The sequence below is a fragment of the Eublepharis macularius genome, chromosome 13, assembly GCF_028583425.1.
Source record: "Eublepharis macularius isolate TG4126 chromosome 13, MPM_Emac_v1.0, whole genome shotgun sequence".
Lineage (NCBI taxonomy): Eukaryota > Metazoa > Chordata > Lepidosauria > Squamata > Eublepharidae > Eublepharis > Eublepharis macularius.
In genome coordinates, this window is record NC_072802.1 from 23,035,599 (window position 1) to 23,056,270 (window position 20,672).

The window sequence follows — 20,672 nt, forward strand, 5'->3', positions numbered from 1 at the left end:
AGTTAGCAGTCACACCAGGCCATGGGCTCACCCCTCCCCTCTTCTTACCTTGAGCTTCTCAAATCGGTCACTGAGGGACGCCACCTGGTGATCTCGATGCCGTCCCACGAGTTTGCATAAGGCACAAATGAGCTGGTCATCAGCCACACAGTACATGTTCACTTTCTCATTCTCGTGCTCCAGACAAGTGAGACCACGAAAGTGTGCGTCCGGCACGGGCTCCACCAGCCGGTGGCTGGTGAACGGCTTCTTGTTTGGGTGCGTGGCCCGCAGGCAGCGATCACAATAAGACACCTCACATGTAATGCAGGTCTTCACAGCATCCCGTGGAGGGTCCTGCTCACAGAACTGGCAGGATATCCTGTCGCCAGTAGACATGGTTGGGCTCTGGCGGTATGGCCGCTCGCGGCAGTTCTCACTGGGGGAGTTGGGGCTGCTCAGGGAAGCCTTCTGGAAGCGGTCAATGATGTTTTGCAAGGTCACATTGCGCTTAAGGCCCTCCAGGCCCCGATGGTTGAGGGAGATGACATAGCGACAAGTGGGGCACTGGAAGGCAGTGATGGGTTCAAGGGGCTCGCCAGAGGCGCAGCTGGAGACTAGGATGCGGTGGGCACAGCTGAAGCACAGGCTGTGAGCGCACGGCAGAAGCAACGGGTCTTCAAATAACTCCAGGCAAATTGGGCAAGTTAGTTCCGACTCCAGTGTTTCCATCTTTAGATAAAACAATCTGGCTTCAGCATTAAAAACGAGGGAGGCAGGTCAGCCACCTGTAAAGGAAACAGGGAGGAATTATTTATTACGTTCACTTCCCTCCTTTCCTCTGTGGAGCACCGAGTGGCATTTTTACCTCAAAACAATCCCGACTAGCATTTTTACCTCAAAACAATCCCTGGAGGCTGAGAGATAACAACTTGCAGAAGATTATCTCTGTAAGTTTCAGCACCAAATGGAGACACCAACTGCCACACCAGAGAGAGGGCCCAAGACAGACCTCCATTTGCCATCCTTCTTTCACCCACTCTACAGTTACTAACTGTCCACGTTAGAAAAATTTGCCGATATGCACATTTCTATTTTGTACTGATGCAACACTTTTTTCTAGCTGCCTTGAATGAAGTAATGGCAAAACAGAATAAATATTTAATAAATAGATTTGGTTCAGTTCCAGGAAAACCCCAAACACTTGAGCCCACAGACAAGCAGATGGGAGCCTAGGGGCTTCTCCCCTAAACCCCCTTCCCTGACCCAGCATATCCTCCAATCACAAGACTTCTGATACACCTCTGCTGAGTTGTCCTACACACCCCAGGCTTGGGCAAAGGACTCTGTGGACACCTTTTATCAGCGCAAATAGCAACAGATACTGCCAGCGTTCTCTTATAATGCACTTCAGCAGCTTATTCCAACATGTGCCCCAACTATGGCAAATACAAAAAAGCAACAGACTGAGGTACATAACTCCACCACAGTTCAAACTGGCAGGGAGAGGGCACTGAAGAGCCATTTGCCTGCATTTCCCTCACTGAGAACCAGCCAACAGGCAAACCTAATATTGGTGGCCATCCAGCTCTTACTCAATTCAAAACATGGCGCCTGCCAAAAAGCAGTTGCCAAACAGAGTTCTGCCCACTATTCCACAAGACTGAGCCAGGGAGAACAAGCACGTTGGTAAATTTTATGAGGAGAAAGTTCTAGAATACAAAAAGGGCTGGTTCCCTTTGTGATCCTGAGCCAGGGAGAACAGGAACGTTGGTAAATTTTATGAGGAGAAAGTTCTGGAATACAAAAAAGGGCTGGTTCCCTTTTGTGAGGAGCACAAAATTTGTATAAAGGACCTACCTTACCTTTCTGCTGAGGTTTTGGGGTTTGAAAACCATGACAATCTCCAGAGTGATGGAAAGGCAATTCAGGGATCCTACAATTTCCACCAGCTTTTCTCCTTGACTCATGTCTTCACACAGCTCAAAAGCCATGGTTCCATCACTAAAAACTATATGCCACAGAATAAATGAACCTGTCGATACGGCCAGCTGGTGAAGTTTAACCCAGGCTAAAATCATCACAATGTTACATATTTGATCAAATTTGTTCGTTGAATATACATTACACTGTTTTTATTGCATTGTCCTCTGACTTTGCAATCCAGTTTTATTGCATTGCTTGTTGTACACAGGGCTTTTTTTCTGGGAAAAGAGGTGGTGGAACTCAGTGGGTTGCCCGCAGAGAAAATGGTCACATGGCTGGTGGCCCTGCCCCCTGATCTCCAGACGGAGGGGAGTTTTGATTGCCCTCTGCGCCGCTGAGCGGCGCAGAAGGCAATCTAAACTCCCCTCTGTCTGGAGATCAGGGGGCGGGGCCACTAGCCATGTGACCATTTTCAAGAGGTTCCGGAATGCCATTCCCCCGCGTTCCCCCTGAAAAAAAGCCCTGGTTGTACATATTGTACTGTTCTTACAGCATTGTTTTAAATTGTGCAATCCACCTTGAGTTTTAGTGAAACAGCAGGCTATAAATGAAGTTTAAGTGAATAATTTAGTACCGTAAAGCAAAAATATAATCAAGGACGTACACGAGGAAAACAATTCAGAATAGTTTAAAACATTTCAACTAAAACATGGGTGAGATGAATACATTCTAACAGAAAAATCGCCTTCAAGGACAAAATTCAGTAACCTATCCTTCCTTCTCCTCAGGTAAGGAGGAGAAAACAACACAGCTAAGAGCCAAACAGAAGCGGCAAAATAATTTCCTACATTTCTACACAAAGGCCCAATAATAATGCCATTTTCCTATGAAGGAAGAAAAACAAAAAGCAGATGAGGAAAAAAAATTAAAATGTCATCTGCTATCATTCTTTATCAACAATTGTTCCGGCTAGCTTTTTCTGCAGGACTATTCCCCAAAACTGCAGGATTTTTGAGTTACATAGAAAAGTGAACGATAGAGAAAGAGGGTATTTTGCAGATTCTGAGCAAAACAGCAAACCGGTTTCAGGGCACTCCTGGGCAGAGAACTCTTGCCTTTTAAGATGTGCTGATTCAGCATACCCACACCTGTAACCATGTGGGTCAGCGCCGATTCCAGTTAATGCAACCAGTATCACAACCTTGTACTAGCGTCCTCCCGCCCCCGGAATAATTCTCCATCCTTCAGGTTTAGAACTAGACTGCAAAACCAACAGCACAGGAAGCTGACATCTGGACATCACATACTTGAACTGGGTCCTGGAACCAAATAATAACAACATTTGATAACATTCGATTTATATTCCGCCCTTCAGGACAACTTAATGCCCACTCAGAGCAGTTTACAAAGTATGCTATTATTATCTCCACAACAATCACCCTGTGAGGTGGGTGGGGCTGAGAGAGCTCCGAAGAGCTGTGACTAGCCCAAGGTCACCCAGCTGGCTTCAAGCAGAGAATCAAACCTGGCTCTCCAGATTAGAGTCCCACGCTCTTAACCACTAGACCAAACTGGCTCCTTTTCACTACCACCTTTCAAATCTCCCACCTCCCTTTCACTACCACCTTTCAAATCTCCCCCCTCTACTGACTGTAAAGGAGGGGGGCAGGAATACTGCACAAATCAAACTATAAAAACAGGCCAAAATTTAGAGAGCCAAATTTATACTTTTTTTCATGCAGTGCAGACGAGCATAAGCTTCGGCTCCCTCCACCAAGGTATTCTGTCCCTCCTATATTTTTATCCCACCCTTTCTTCAAGGAACTTATAGTGGCAGATAGATTGCTCCTCTCTCGTCTCTTCAGATAACCATAAATTAGGATGAGAGACAGAAACAGATCCAGAGTGAGCTTCATCGCCGAATCTGGATTTGACCCTGGGCCTCCCAATTCTAATCTGACGTAATCGATACACTGTATTGGCGCCCATGACTGCATGGATGTCTAAAAAGCCACAACATTTATGGATGGAGAGGATTAGAAAGATGGTGGTATTGTAGAAGACAAAGGTACCAGTGAAACTAATATCCCTGTAACATCTAGAACACAATTCTCACAAACAGCAAACTGGATGATAAACTTCTTTCTGGACTGTGCTGTTTCAGATTGTAAGCGACGAGGGCACACATGACAAAATGTTCTGAATCAGATACCAGGGAAGGTTCTAGCCTTTCTCTCTTTCTGACTTTTCTATATGGAGGCATTCCCCCTCCCCCAGCCTTCTCACTTGCAGTCAGGAGAAGTATGGTTCAGACATGTTTAACTACCTCATCAGCTGTTTCTAAGAACTAAACCTAAAACTGGCTCAGCTTGGATGACCTGTAACAAGACAAGCACCCCACAGCATATACTGGGAAAACATGCATCTTGTGTTCACAGCAAATTGTGCAGCTGAGGTAAGTCACAACATACCCCTGGGGTACAGCCAAGCCTCTCTCTGGGGTAAGAAAACATGAAAGGAAGCCGTTTACAGAATGATTTCTCAGACACACGATAAGTGAAACACACTTTCAATCCATTCTTCAGACATCTCACTTTCACTAACAACTGCCTTGTTTAAAAAACCAGAATCAAATCAGAGATCCTCCATACAACGAATCCTGTACTCAGTACCAGTTTCTGTGCTTGCAGCAAAACTCCAGAGCAGACAGAGCAGCTCCCATTAATATTACCTGTACCGAACATGTTGTGTAGAAGTGGCTGCAAATTTAAATAGTTCATCATTATGTAAAATGAAAATGCAAAAAAATGAGATACATTAAAATATTATGTATATTTTCATTTTGCCATGTATGCTTCATTTTTGCTTGCAGATAATATCCAGGGATTAGATGGAAATAGCCAATTTAGAAGGTGCAAAAAAAAACTACGAAGGAAGGTTTCTAGCTGCAGCTCCACTTTTTCTCCATCATCACCACTTATTCTTCCCATCACATGCGAAATAACCATTAGCCAGCTTGCTTGTGGCAAGTAAGGGCAAGTAAGAACTGATACCAGGCTACCATAAAGGGAAGCTCTTGTACACTATAATAAGGTACCAGGTCCCGTAGCCAGACTCTCCAACTAAAGCCTGAGAGCCTGGAGAGCCACTCTCTGTAGCAGTTGAAAAGAGCAAGAGTCCAGTAGCACCCATAAGACTAACAAAATTTGTGGTAGGGTATGAGCTTTCGTGAGCCACAGCTCACTTCTTCAGATACAGCTAGAATGTGAGTTCATCTGTCCTTATATCTCAATCATATTGACAAAGGTGGTCTTGCCTGAGTATTGCAGCCTCACCAGAGTGAGCTCTATCTCCTCCTTCCAAAAGAGTGCCCAGAACCAGTCCAGCAGCTTGGTGAAAAGCACCAGCATCCTGCCTCTGCTATAGGCCTAGACTGCACCTCTATTGTCCCCAGAACCAGCCAGCTGCCCAGAGAGCAATGCACAGAGTCTAAGACTTGGCAAAGTTGTAGGCAAAGTTTCCATACTTTCACTGCCACAGGTCAACCCTTCAAAGGTCATGACCCTCTGACACTGACTGTGTCTGCCACTTGACCCTGGCTCTTTCACCCGCTCTGCTAGACTAGACAGGCAGCATTTTGTTTTAAGAGCCCAGTGCTAATTAAATTCTAACATCCACATCCTCTCATTACACCACAAATAGCTGACTGGAAACACAAGGGTTGCCAAAAAGAATACAACCCAACAACACTCTTCATCCCAGCCTGTTGCTAAGCAAAGTAAACTATAGGCCCAAGTACTCCGTGCCTGCCTTCCAAGTAAGACTAACAAGGAATTAAAGGGGGGGGGCAGGATGAACTGGAAAGAATCCCACTGCCTTCTTGTAGGCCTCTCTATTCTAAAGGCCTGAATAGGCCCTGCAGTCAAAAGGGCGACTGAGGTTTGTGCACCCTTCTCCTCTCAAGCATGAAAGAGCAGACATCTCTCAGGAGACAGCCTGACATAGAAAGGTCCCATGGACTCTTTTTACTTCTTGGAAATTGGCTGTTACTGGCTGCACAAACAGCCACCTCCAGTCCAAAGTGATCTTGCATAACTCCAAACTCCGTTTGGCCGTCAATATAGGCAGCGTGGCATTTACCTCAGGGGCTGTCCTTGCAAAATAAAATGGTTACTTCTGCAGGTCACAGAACAACTTACCTGTTGACTCCTCCACTAAGTTTCAAGCAATCTTCTGTATTAAAATCTGAACTGGTACAAGCACAACACTTTGTGAAGATTATGATTGCAAAATGCTGGCCAATAAAGGCAGGAGGCACAGCACGCAAGCTAGAAGGAAACCAACGTGTCCACAGAGGACGTGGGGAAGCAGGGATCCACTTCTCGCTCTGCAATGGGTCGGAGACACTCGGAAGGGGTGAGAATCTTTAGCTGCTTCTGAGCAGCACCTTAATGTGAATGAAATGAGAGAACGACCCAAGTTCCTTGGGACCTGAGGAAAAGGTCTGGCATTGGGATTTCAAGACATGCAAACGAGCTAAGAAATCTGAGTCTCCCAGTTCAGTTCAAGGTAAGTCAATCCCATTCCTCTAGTCCTATGTGCTTGCCAAAAGGGAAAAGAATCTCTTCCACTCAATGGCAAGTGAAAAGATTTCCTTGACCAAGGCCTCCATAATACCTAGAGGACTCAGGAAGGATAAGGGGGTCTCTCGATTTGTGCTCATCTACAGATGAAACTGCCATGGAGAAAGTTCTTGTTACCAACTGTATTAATTTTTAGCCTGCCCTTTGTTCAGAATACATGATTCTTTTCTCCCTCACTTTGTCTCAGGTGTGCCATTTGCCAGCTTCTGGCGAGCACTCTTCAGCTGGCTGGGCCGTCCCACCTGCCTTGGCATCCAGGCTGGGGTGAGAACAGTGGGGGGCATATATGATATTACCATGTGTTGCTATCAGCCTAGGAAAAAAACCAGATGTGACATCAGCCAATGCTCTGAAAATTCTGTGGTAATACCACAGAGTCTTCTAGAGCATTGGCTGATGTCATGTTTGAGTTTCCCCCAGATGTAACACTGATACATCAGGTAACGTTGCATCTGCCCCCTTGCCCCACCCCACCCCTAAGCCCCCAAGGGTGCCAGGCAGTGGTCCGACATCTCTAATTTTTCCTGACAGCATAGCAGCCAATCTACCTTTATCTGCCCCCTTGTATTTAGCTTTTCCTCCCTCCCTATCCTGGACAGTCTCTCCTGGGAAAAGTTCGGCCAGTTGCACAGCGGCTGCCACAGAGCCCAGTTGTGCAATCACCCTGACATCAGTGTAGACTGAGCTGCACTCTGGCTGCTGCTGTGTTGTGCACTATCCTCATTGGTGGTCCCTGGCCCTAGGGAGTCTCGACTGGCCTCAACCAGGGCCAGGGCGTTTTCGGTCCTGGCCCTGTTGGAGGATACTCGGGCCCGCCAAGACCTTGTGTCCTTTTGGTGGGCCTGTAAGACAGAGATGTTCCGCCAAGCATTTGGTTGAGGCCAGTATTCAGATCCACCGATTGGCCTCCCTGCCTGTCTCCGGTTAGTGGGGGGCTATATGAGTCATCTGCCCCAACTCGCGTCTTCACCCCTCTCTTCCCCTTATGGTTGGCAGGGAAAGGTGGAGTGAATCCCATCCTGGGATATTAGGAACATGGTGCAGAGTTTGTTTTTATGCTGCTAAATCTGGCTTTTACTATTATTCGATGTACTGTTTTATTAATGTTTTAATTTGTATGTTGTAATCCGCCCTCAGCCCACTTGCGGGGAGGGTGGACTATAAATAAATAAATAAATAAATAATAGTTGTGTGGGTGGTGAATTTCCAGTAGGCACTGCTGGGCCTGTTACCAGTGAGCCCTCCTCCATCAGGAGACATGACAGTTGGGGTGGAGGCCTTTTCCCAGTGCAGCTTCCAGTCCCTTCCTTCTCTCCCAGCCCCATGGCTTTGTTTTACAGAAAAAAAGATTCGGAATGCTTATCATCATCATCATCATCATCATCATCATCATCATCATCATCATCATCATCATCATCATCATCATCATCATCATCATCGCTGTGGTTGCCTAGCAACCTGCAACAGCCACTGAGAATTCAGTGGGCAGGGTTTTTTTCTTACAGCTTAAAGGAGTTGTTTCTGTTGTTTTTGGAAATTTTTATCTCCCTATACAGAGGCTCCCAACCTTTTTAGTATAAGGGCCCCTTATTTAACATCAAAAAATTTCATGTACCCTCCCCCCTACCTGACAGTAACTGTACTATTAGTATCCACAATCAACAATGCTTTGTACGCATATGGATTTGTGGTACCACTGCAACAAGTCAGTTCTGCAGGGGTCCCTGGCCCCCGGTCTGAGAACCACTCCTCTCATGTTTTTTTTTTTTTTAAAAAAATTTCAGATTTTTCTGTGACACTGGGACTTCCTTCAGATTTGCAGAGAAATCCCTCCCATCTATCTCTAGCTCCATTTTGTGGCTCTATCAATCATATCCTCTATGGTACAATTTGGAAATAGATATTTGATGCCAAGTAATACAATTTTATAGACTATAAATGATGCATTTTACATTGTTAAAGTAGTAAAACGAGCTTATAAGCTTGATAAGAAAGGGACTATTGCATGTATTTCCATACCCTCCTCCACCCCAAAGTTCTACCTCCTGAAATGGCTTCAAAATCTCCAGAAATTTTCTCTCTCTAACAAAGTGATTCAGAGCACAAGGATATCCTTTTAAATCCATTGAAACCAATGAGTTTAGAAAGGTAAGTCTGCTTGGGACTGCTGTAACTTTGCCAGACACTGGAGTACCCTCAAAAGAGCCATAAACGGGAAGAGCAAATAGGAGGTGGGAAGGCCTAGGAACAGCAGCCGAGCTGAGTGTCCTGTCTCACCGACTGCATTTGCTCAGAAAGCTCACCCCACGCTTTCATTCCAGGCGCTTTGATGCTTGCTTTGATGTCCGCAACTGATGCAGTGTATGGAATAGCTGATTAGATTAAGATCTGCTCTGTTGACAGTAATTAATTCCCCATATATCAAAATGATAAAATATTAACAAGGCTTACACGGTAACAGGATGCAGCGTACAGCAGGGATCAACCCCTGCGCTGAGCCTTTCCCGGGAAAGTATATTAGAGCCAAAGCGACAAAGAGGCTTTGTGGCACCTAAAAGATGAGCAAATTTATTGCAGAAGCAGCTTCCGGGAGACAAAAGTCCAGTTTGTCAGATGCATATTAAAAGGAACAGCCAAACAACGGCAGGAAAGAGAAGAAGAAAAGTCAGTTACTGGAACTCTTGGTCTTCATCACCATCCTCACAAACTGCCTGCTTCTTTTTGTGCCACACCTAATCCAAGACAGATTACTGTGGGCAAGTTTCCACACTGGGTGCCCAGTTTCAATTTGGAACGAAGAAATTCTACTCGGATAGCATCACGCCTACCTGAATTTAACAGCATATGGACACTACAAAGTCAGACTAATGGTCCATCCAGCCCTGTGCCACCTATTAAGATGGGCAGCTTTCCAAAGATTTTCTGAGGCCTATAAGCTTTTTTATCAAATGTGTCAGGGGCTGAACACGGGACCTTATGCATGCAAATCATGTGCTTTACACCACACTCCTTCCCTGTTTCTCCTACCGATCAGCATACCCTATCCAGAACTGCTTTACTTGCGGAACTGGAAAAACTACTTTCCAGGTACTGGCTCTTTTGCTTCCAACCATCTTTTTGGCAGCCTGAGGCCTTTCCCTGACCTCTCCAAACCAGCCAGTGGGGTGGGAAAGGAGGGCAGAGATTTTTCTGATGTGGCTTATGATGAGTACCAACACTGTTTCATCTCCCCCCTTCCCCCTCAGCAAATGAACAGTGCAGCTTTCTCTAGAGGGATTTACAAACACAGAGAAGACATAAATGCCTATCAATAGCTGCCGTCACAGAGCACAGACTGCTCATCAGAGCAATCTCTGAACAACTTAGCATCTGCAGCAAAGGCTGTGTGCTGACTCCAGATTTTCCATTTTGTCTCAGCCCCCACGCACACACCTCTCCCAAGGGACCCGTCATAATTTCTCATACTCTTTGGAACTCGGCATCAGCAGCTGATCAGAGATCTTTTTGGCTCCCTTTGCCTCTTTTCTAATTTGCATCCCTTTGCGAAATAGGTGAACGCTCCTCTGTCAAGTGCATTGTGCATACTGATGGCTGAAACATTTCCCGTTTCTAATATCAGGTAGCCTGTACCAGGAATTCCCTAGATGACCTTAGGAAGGCCACTTTATCCCACATTGCAGATGGGTTACTGAGGCTGGAAGAACATTACCTTACAAGGTTGTTTTAAATATTTCTAAGGTGCTATTTCAACTCAAACATTACATCAAACTCTGCATAAAGAAACAGACAAAACATGGCTTGCGATCAGCCAGCAAACCGGAATCAGGTATCAGGGTTCAAAATGGGATTGCAAACCACGGTTTGGAATCATGTCTGAATTTGCCACAGTTAGCCATCAGAATGCCACTAGAGGCTATTGCACCTGGAATGCTAAACCGATAGAAAAGAAAGCAGACAAGCAGCTGTAAACCACAGCTTGCCTGTACATTTCAAAGCAGCAAACCATGGCTTGTCGCAATGCTTGATCCAAGCCAACATATACGTGTCCTAAGACTCTGCAACAATGTTAAATAAAATAGCAGCAATGACAGATGGCTGTAGCAAGATCAAAACATCCTTGATTGTGTGTGCATGTGTGTCATGTGCCACCAAGTTGCTTCCAACTTACTGTGACCCTATGAATTAATGACCTCCAAAACATCCTAGCATTAAGAGCTTTAATCAGGTCCTTGCTCAAGAAGGCTGTGGCTTCCTTTATTAAGCCAATCCATCTCATGTTGGATCTTCCTCTTTCCTTGCTGCCTTCAAATTTTCTTAGCATTATTATGTTGTCATGATGTGACCTAAGTATAATATTTTTATTTATTTACATTATTTATAGCCCGCCTTTATGGCAGATTACATAGCTTAAGTCAACATGAACACTAGCTGGTACATTCAATAAACAACACAATAGGGTGGGATAGCAGAAATTTGAAAACAAGCAAAAATCCAATACAGATCTGAAGAAAAGCAAAAAATGCTGGAAAAGAACATAAAACAGCATGGAACTATCTAGCCAGAGCATATTGACAGCAACAAACAGTATGCAGTAGTATAGTCTACAGTCACCAACGTATCTATCCAAGCCATTTTCTTCCAGCATAGCCCTATCACCTATAAATAACTCAGTTATGCATAAGTTACAGAAAGCTAGGAGAGTAAGAGCTTTCCTGACCTCTTCAGGCAGGCTATTCTATAAGGTGAGGGCCACCACAGAGAATGCTCATGTATGGGAAGTTGGTGATTTTTCCCATGTGCAAGGTGCCACCTGCAGAAGGCCCTGTTTGGATGAGCGAAGCTGCCATGGCAGAGCATAGGGAGAGAGGCAGTCCTGCAGATATGAGGGACCAAGGCCATGAAAAACTTTATATGTGATAGCCAAAACTTTGAATTAAGCCCGGTAACTGACTTGTAACCAATGGAGTAAGTACAGAAAGAGAGTAAAATCCATGCTTCACCTAGCTCCTAATAATAACCAAGCTACGGCATTCTGCATAAAGTGGAGTCTCCAAGTTGTCTTTGAGGGGAGGCCTACATAGAGTGCATTACAATAGTTAAGTCTTGATGTTCCCATGGCATGTATCCAGGTGGCCAGATCAGCTGTGTCAAGTAAGGGGTCATCTTTCCAACTAGACTGAGTTTGCAGAAGGCATTTTTGCAGCCATATTAATATGATTCAGTTTAGTCGGTAAACAAAATCCCAAAGGGGAAAAAAGGATTCTAGAGAACTACCAAGAAATGTAGGCTGATCACTAGTTTACCTAACGATAATGCAGGTTTTCATCAATGTGCTGTGAGAGGCCACAGTTAAGAGGTGGAACCCTTGGTTCTCATTCTGTGATGTGTATATTTCAAACTAAGAAAAACCCTAAGTCTACCCATTATAAGAAAATGAGCACAAACTTCAAATCTATTTAATGATAAGGAATATGGGCCTCGCTTTGCTTGCCTTCTGGTCTCTGAGCATTTAGCACATACAGTTGTGCTATTTCAAATGCTTCAACATAACTTGAAATTTAGCTTCAGAAACAATAACATTCTTGAAAGATTCTGGATTCTACCAAAAGGGATTTTTAGAAAACAGTGTTATTAGGAGTGTGCACCAAAAAAAAAAAAACCTGAGTGATCCAGATCCAAGTTTGGGGATACCAAACAAATCCAGGATCTCTGAAATCCAGGTAAGGTTCTCTAATCCAGGTTATCAAAATTAGAGAATCTCGGATTTATCTGGCTATGATCCCCTATGGGGCAAACTATCCTGGTGGCTGGAGGAGATTTTTCAAGTGAACCCCAAATTTGCAGGGAACCTACCGCTGACTATCCCCTAATGATTACCCAAGTTTTAGGAAGATTGGACCACTCTCCACTGTTTTCTATGGTGGGGGGAATGCCAAGCTGGTTCTTACACAAAAATCACAGGAGCAAGGCTGCCACTGGCCAATAGCACACTCCCAAATGGAAGCCCAATCCAGAGAAAGCCCAACAGAACCCAACTGAAGTCCCCGCCCCCGAACCCAACTGCCCCCTGAACAAGTTACGCTCAGCTATTCCCTACTTTTCTCCTACAGCAGAAAAAAAGCCAAGCTGGCTCTCAGGCAGAAACACACAGGGGCAAAGCTGCCAGTACCCAAATACCATAATACCTCCTTAAACTCTGTGGTTACGTTCCTGAAAACAGAGTAAAATAACTTGTAAGTGGTGATAACACAGGTTCTAACAGAGATGTGTTTACAGTAACACTGTTTCTTGCATCTGAGTGACATATGAGGAGGGAACTGGAGGAGGAGGCATCCTCCAGTTGACCACCCAGTTAGGCACCTGTGCAGGAATGTTCCGAGGAGCCTCTCTGGGTTGCTTTTCGTGTCAAGGCTTCCCTCTCTGTCAGCTCCTAGAGAGGCCCCATTCCTCAGCTGCACAGGTCTTTTATAGATCTACTGAGAGCCAAGCTACAAGTGACGCCTTACACAGGTTGGACACTTGTCAGCTTCCCTCAAGTTTCGATGGGGAATGTAGGCATCCTGGTCTTGCAGCTGTAATGGAGAGCCAAGCTGTAAAACCAGGACGCCTACATTTCCCATCAAAACTTGAGGGAAGCTGACAAGTGTCCAACCTGTGTAAGGTGTCACTTGTAGCTTGGCTCTGAGTTGGGAGGCAGCCATTCTACCCACAGGAGTGCCTTGTCACTATTTTCTTGCGGCTGGACTGATCGTGCTGTGGAGCCCCCCACATTTCTAAAAAGCATACAACCTTTTTATAGGAGGTATTACCACGCAAATTCTGCGGAAATGCAGAACCAACTCCACAACCTGAGTTCAAGAACATCAAATTTGAATATATTTACTATCTGAGAATCCATTATTCTACTTGCTGTAGCTAGGGGGACAAAAGAGGATCTATGCAGAGAACAGAAACGTCTGTTCAACCTATTGATCAACCTTTGATTTACAACTACATGGGCACTTTAAGTTCCCAATACACCAAGGGGCTGCAAACCCACTCACAGATACAAACGCTTGAGACAGAAGGTCACAGTTTCTGGAAATCTCCTCTTGCCTTGCATATTGTACCAGCCAGAAAGGCCCTCTTGTGTCCACCAGGCTAAGAGTTAAACATTTTGTGCCATTTACTTTCTTTTTTTTACAGCTCGGAAAGCAAAGCAAAATCGATTAAGCTATTTGTTCCAATGACATCAAACGTTTCCCTTGGTGGCCATCTTGTTTCGTACCCATCCTGGCATGAAATGAAATACTCCTTTGGTTTGGAAAATTTGCTAAGGCAAGGGGCTCCCGTCAATACAATGTTTTGGCTAATGTTTAAGCACCCGCCGCTAATGTTTTGTTTGCTTAGCCTGATTGGATTACTGCTTGCTGGGAAAGCAAAAGAGTATGGCATTTATTTTTAAGTAGGTCACACCACTCGGCATATAAGATATGCCACTTAGAAAGCCCCAAGAGCAACAACTGTGTTCAGTGAGCAAGCAAAAGAAAAAGAAAACCGAGCCAAAAACAACACCTGTACCTTTTTTTTATAGCATCAGGTGGTGAAGTCTGCAGGACATTTGTTAGAATTTCAAGAAAAATCTGTAAATGTCCAAAGACAACACCATCTACAACCGGCAGCTCACAGAGAGACAGAACAGAATGGTACTTGACAGCAGTTATCTGCCCATGAAAGTTTTATGGGAGAAATGGTGAGAGGAGATTATGAGTTTCTTCCATCTTCAAATGCTTGCTAGAAGGCAAAGGAACTGTGCAAGGTATAGACACAGCAGGGATACCAAACCCTGTATCAACCTTTGCTTAAACACCAATCAGGCTCTTCCAGCAACAACAGCCACAAGATTTCTAACCCCTAACCAGGCCTAATTGGAATGTTACCAATAGAAATTAGCTAGAAATCAACAGCATCAACTTCAGCTCCTAACCTAGTGGGGTCAGCAGCAACTGATGGCCTCCAGAACACGTCATCCTCCAGAAGAATCTGCAAGCTACCACCACCACAACTGCAATTCCAGCACCAAAAAAGTGAGGAAGCAGCAGTGCCTACGGGGGAAAGGACTTGCCTATAGGCTACTTCAAAAGGAAAGAGTCAAGGCCATAGCCTCTCATTCCCTTGTTATAAGTGGCCTTCTGGAACTCTAGATTCAACTCCAGTAGCATCAAAAAGTCCAACAAGATGTTCAAGGTATAAGCTTTCGAGAGTCGAAGCTTCCTTCATCAGATATTTTAAAAAGGAAGCTTCGACTCTCAAAAGTTTATAGCCTGAAATTCTTGTTGGTCTTTTAGGGGCTACTGGACTTGATTCTTGCTGTTCTACTGCAGACCAACCCACCTGAAATTACATGGAAATCTAGTTAGTAACTAGTACAGCTAAATACAAAAGGCAGAAGAATACATCATAGCAGGACTGGACATGGCAGTGTCTGGATGAGAGACCTCTGGAGAACCCTACAGAATTTACCTTGAATTTCACAGTGAAAGAAAAGGATGATATCATTATGATGAATGAGTCTTCCAAGAATGGCATCACTCAGTATGTCTCATCCAGGCCTGTTAGTCTCTTCCCACTTAACCCTAATCCCTTCCTACCCTAAAATCTTTCTCAAAAGTTAGCAGTATAAAAATCTGAAAGTTTTGTATTTGCCACGCTCAGCTTCCAAAGAAAATATATGAAAAGCTCCATTAGAGGTCTCCAACATGGTGCCTGTTAACACATTTCCTGGTGCCCATTTGCTTCTTCCCTACAGCATCAGAAGAGCTCACAAGCCTGCAAGGCATCCCAGCCTGGAAACAGCTGCTTCCATTGTGGATCCTCCCAACATTTTTCACTGGACCCAACCCCTTGTGGCAGCCATTTTGTTGTGATGCCCAATATCTGTTCTCAAAATTCCAAAACCGCCCAATGGTTCAACAAGGTTGGTAACCCCTGAGTGCAGAACACACACACACACACACACAAATCATCACAGTCCAATTTACTACCATTCCAGACAAGTGATATGTAGCATTAGTGCTCTAAACAAGAGAGTATCTAGGAATATTTTCCGCAGTTTATTTTTGTCTTATTATCCATCTAAAGGGTATTTAGAAATAGATATCAAATCGACAAATATATGTTCTAAAGCATCATTCCATCGATCATTCATAAAAATAAAGTACAGATCAATAAAGGTAAGTTTGCACATTAAAATGAACTATCGTGATAGGCAAAGAACCCTCATCATCAATTGTCTCTATGGCCAAGATCCTTAAACCTAACTAATAAAAAATTAGCCACTTTGGTGGCTCTGAGAGTTGAAAGGCAAAGTAAAAAATCTTGTAAGTAAATAAGTAAAATAATAAGCTAAGAAAAACTGAATTCTGCATTCAGCAGGTTTGCAAAAGCACACAAGCACACATTCAGCTAGAGAACAGTCAGAAGCCCTAAGACACAGGTCAGTCTGCTTGCCAGACCAGCCAGGAACCACCCCTACGTTGCTCCGAGTTCCTTGGAGAAGCCAGCATAGCATCATGCATGAATTAAGCACTTTCTGCTAGGCATGGGCCTCCCCTTCCTTTGACCACGGGATATTCTTTTTAGCCCTTCTACTTTCCAAGATCCATTAAGTACTGCCTGCCCATTCCACAGATTTTGTAATCCTGAGAACCAGAAATGTGGAATTCTTTTTAAAAAGCGGAAGTTCTCCAACAGCTGAGGGCTAAACAATTTAAAACCATAAACACGTGATTGTTGCTGATATTTGCCAGCCTCTGCTCAAAAATGCATTAAGTAATCAATCCCCGGGATTGGTGAAAGACAACAAGTAATATTTAAACTTCTTTTCAGTTCTATTGTATTTTGGGGTCAAATTTGTAAACAGCTTTGGCCAACATTTTTTGGAAAAGTGGTATGGAAGTCATTGTGAAAAGCACGGCATCATTGTGCTCTGGTGGAATATGGTCAAAGAAACCCCTGAGCCTGCTGATGTCCCAGCTAGGGTTGCCAGCTCCTGGTTAGGAAATTCTTGGAGATCTGGGGGAGGGGGGGTGGAGCCTGGGGAGGGGAGGGTTTGGGGAGGGGAGGGACCTCAGCTGGGTATAACACCACAGAGTCCACCTTCCAAGGAAGCCATTTCCTCTAGGGGAACTGATCTCTTGTCACCTGGAGATCAGTTGTAATTCTGGGAGGCCTCCAGCCATCACCTGGAGGTTGGCAACCTTAGTCCCTGCACAAATCACCCTAATCTAAAATGTCACTAGACAGATGTGGAGGAGAAAAATTAAGCAGCAGCAACACAACAGCCACGACTTTACGGCAAACTCCTGAGCTGTGAGCCCAAAGTCGTGTTTCTACATAGCGCTGCATGTGAGATGAGTTCTCTGCATACCATGCCCATTCCAGAAGAAGCTGGTAGCGTCCAGACAGCCAAGAACCCCACCGCTTTTTTTTCATTACTGTTTCCTTCATTGTTTTTACATCAGCCGTTTGTCTCCAGGACGGGAAAAGTGACAGAAACAAATAGCAGCTCTCTAAACTCCTTTTCCGCTGAAAGGAGAGAGGCTTATAAACAGACCTGTAAATCATCCAGCGGTGAGCCAGGACACTGGCATTTGAAATGGATTAAAAACTGCATTATAAAAATATTATTATACAGAGGCAGGACGATGACGCACTGGGAGGGGGGAAAATTCACGGCCAAGGGCTCCAGAGGGCAGACAGAAAGAGAAGAAGATGCTTCTGCAACTTCCCGATGTCTACCCAGAGACCTCCTCTCTCCTATTCTCAGCACTGGTAAATATGAGCAAGCAAAGCCACACTAGCAGAGGTAAGAATCTCTCCCTTGAGTGGGAAAAAAGAGGCTGTAAAACCATAGTCTACTTATGAGATTTACTACCCAAGGATGCGGCCATGGCCAGTAGCTCAGCTGGCTTTTAAAACAGGTCTGGCCCATTCAGGAAGGCTAGGTCTACCAATGGCGGCTACCAATGGCTACAGCTAAGTAGAGCCTCGATGTTCAGAGAGCATGAGATGGCTGTTGCCTTCATGCCCTGAGTCAGGGCTTCCTTGAGGCATCCTGATGGGTACTGCCAGAAAGATTTATTTTTTAATTATTTATTTATGTCATTTATAGCCCACCTTTCTCAATGAGACTCAAGGCGGATCACACGGTGTGAGATTAGTACAGTCAATTTCAAGGACATTTCCATAAACAATGGCATAGGGTTAAATAAAAACAAGTTTACAAAGACATAGTATTAGTAAGAATCCAATAGAGAGTTGAAGAAATGCTGAAATTTAACATAATTCTAGGGCTGACATTAAGCTGCTGACATTCTGAGAGCCCCTCCCCACAATACAAAAGCCTTTTTGAATAATTTGGTTTTGCATTGTTTGCGGAAAGCCAGGAGGGTGGGGGCTCTCCTGACCTCCTCAGGCAAGCCGTTCCACAGGGTAGGGGCCACCACAGAGAAAGCCCGTATACAGGCTGCTGTTGATTTCACCCATGTGCAGGGTGGCACCTGCAAGAGACCCTGTTCAGATGAGTGAAGTTGCTGTGGAGGAACATAGGGAGGGAGGCGGTCCTGTAGGTATGCTGGACCAAGGCCGTGAAGAGCTTTGTATGTAATAACCAATACCTTGAACTGAACACGGTAACTGATAGGTAGCCAATGGAGTGACTGCAGAATGGGGGTGATGTTCATGCTCCTGCTCACTCCTAATAACAGTCGTGGCACAGCGTTTTGTACCAACTGGAGCCTCCTAGTTAACTTGGATAGGAGACCTATGTATAGTGCATTCCAATAGCCAGGTTAGCCATATCGAGGTAAGGAGCCATTTTTCAGGTTGGAGTGAGGTTGTAGAAGACATTTTTTGTAGCTGCCTTGTTTTCTAGTAGTAGCACTGGATCCAATATAATCTCTAGGCTCTTAACCGAGTCTGCAAAGGTCAGATGGACTCCATCAAAAGTGGGGAGTACCAGAGCTTTTTTTCAGTTGGAACTAGGGATGTGCGTTTCGGCATTCAGAATGCCGAAAGAATGCCGAAACAAAAGTGTTTCGGCTTCTTTCGGGGAATGCCGAAACGTTTCGGGGAATGCCGAAACGTTTTGGGTAGCCGAAAGAAAAAAGCCGAAACGTTTCGGGATTCTTTCGGCTTTCTTTCGGCTTTTCTATGGGAAAATGCCTCCGTCTTCCAGGACGCCTGGAGGAGGCATTTTCCCACCGAATAAGCCCAAAATTGGTGGAGACCTTCCTCTAACCCTTCTCTAACAACCACCCATGTTTCAGACAGATTGGACTTTGGGGGGCCATGTTATGGCCCCCCAAAGCAGGTCCCCCATCCTCCCATGAGAAAGCGAAGGAGCAGCATATTGTTAGCATGCTGCTGCTGATCTTTCTTCATTATTTCCTATGGGGAAAAAATGAAGAGGCAGGCTTCCTTTGCCAGGGGTGGCATTTTGCATGCAAAATGCCCCCCAGCCCTCAGGGGCCCTTCTCCCACCCCTCCTCCCACCCCCCACCAAGGCTCAGCCTGCTCCCACTTGGGGGGGCCATTTCATGGCCTCCCCAAGTAGGTGCTCTAATCTCTACCACTGACAGCTGGGGGAGGCTTGTGTTGCCAGGGGTGGCATTTTGCATGCAAAATGCCCCCCAACCCTCTGGGGCCCTTCTCCCACCCCTCCTCCCACCCCCCACCAAGGCTCAGCCTGCTCCCACTTGGGGGGGCATTTCTTGGCCTCCCCAAGTAGGTGCTCTGCTCTCATCTCTACCACTGACAGCTGGGGGAGGCTTGTGTTGCCAGGGGTGGCATTTTGCATGCAAAATGCCCCCCAGCCCTCTGGGGCCCTTCTCCCACCCTTCCTCCCACCCCCCACCAAGGCTCAGACTGCTCCCACTTGGGGGGGGGGCATTTCATGGCATCCCCAAGTAGGTCCTCTCAGCCCCTAAAGTCCACCCCTTACAGCCCCACACAAACCCAATTCCCCCCCAGCTGCCACACACAGACCCAAATCCCCACATTAGCCCCTCACAGACCCAAATCCACCCCCACCTGCCCCACACCCATAACCCCAGGAACAGGCTGGCAAAGGCCAGCCCTCTCCCTTTGTTCCCTATGCTGGGAACTTCTAAACTCTCTTTCCCTAGGCAATTCTGCACAGCCCAGGGGTGCCACAATGGTGGGCACACTTCTGAGTGCCAGCTGGTCCCTGTGAAAGAGCACCTGAACCACAGACACCCTCCCTCAAATTCCCCCACCACCTACAGAGATGGCTGGCCAGCCAGCCCCATTGTTCCCTATGATGGGAACCAACTGCACAACAAAGAATAAAACAAGAACAACACAAAATAAAGTTTTAAATTTTTTTTTCTCCCTTCCAAAGTACAAGTAGGCAAAGCATTATGACACATTACACCAGCAGTCCCCCACACAGAAAAATAACACAACTCACTTAACATCAGAGAATCACAAAGCATGATACCTGTCAAAAACACTTTATTTCTTGAACAGCTTTAGGTTACACAGCAGGGGGGAACACCAAAGGGCATGGCAGCACTATCTTACACAAAAATAACACAACTCACTTAACATCAGAGAATCACAAAGCACGATTCCTGTCAAAAACACTTTATTTCTTGAACAGCTTTAGGTTACACAGCAGGGGGGAACACCAAAGGGCATGGCAGCACTATCTTACACAAAAATAACACAACTCACTTAACATCAGAGAATCACAAAGCATGATACCTGTCAAAAACACTTTATTTCTTGAACAGCTTTAGGTTACACAGCAGGGGGGAACACCAAAGGGCATGGCAGCACTATCTTACACAAAAATAACACAACTCACTTAACATCAGAGAATCACAAAAACACAATTCCTGGCAAAAACACTTTATTTCTTGAACAGCTTTAGGTTACACGGTAGGAGGGCACAACAGGGCATGATAGCAATGTACTACAAAAAATAATACAACCCACTTCACCGTTTTTGACAGCAATTGTGTTTGTGTGATTCTCTGATGTGAAGTGAGTTGTGTTATTTTTGCGTAGTACACTGCTTTCCTGCTCTGCGGTGCCTTCCTACTGTGTAACCTAAAGCAG

The 20,672-nt window shown here is 45.2% G+C and overlaps 1 protein-coding gene across 1 annotated transcript in view; it reads right to left on the bottom strand.

Moving 5' to 3' along the window:
• The window catches only part of MID2 (midline 2), a 228,760-nt gene that overhangs the window by 186,589 nt on the left and 21,499 nt on the right, over positions 1–20,672 (bottom strand). Inside the window, exon 2 of the mRNA XM_054996708.1 lies at positions 49–767. Within this exon, the coding sequence (XP_054852683.1) occupies positions 49–711 (663 nt within the window). The 5' untranslated portion in view covers positions 712–767. The remainder of the gene's footprint in view (positions 1–48; positions 768–20,672) is intronic.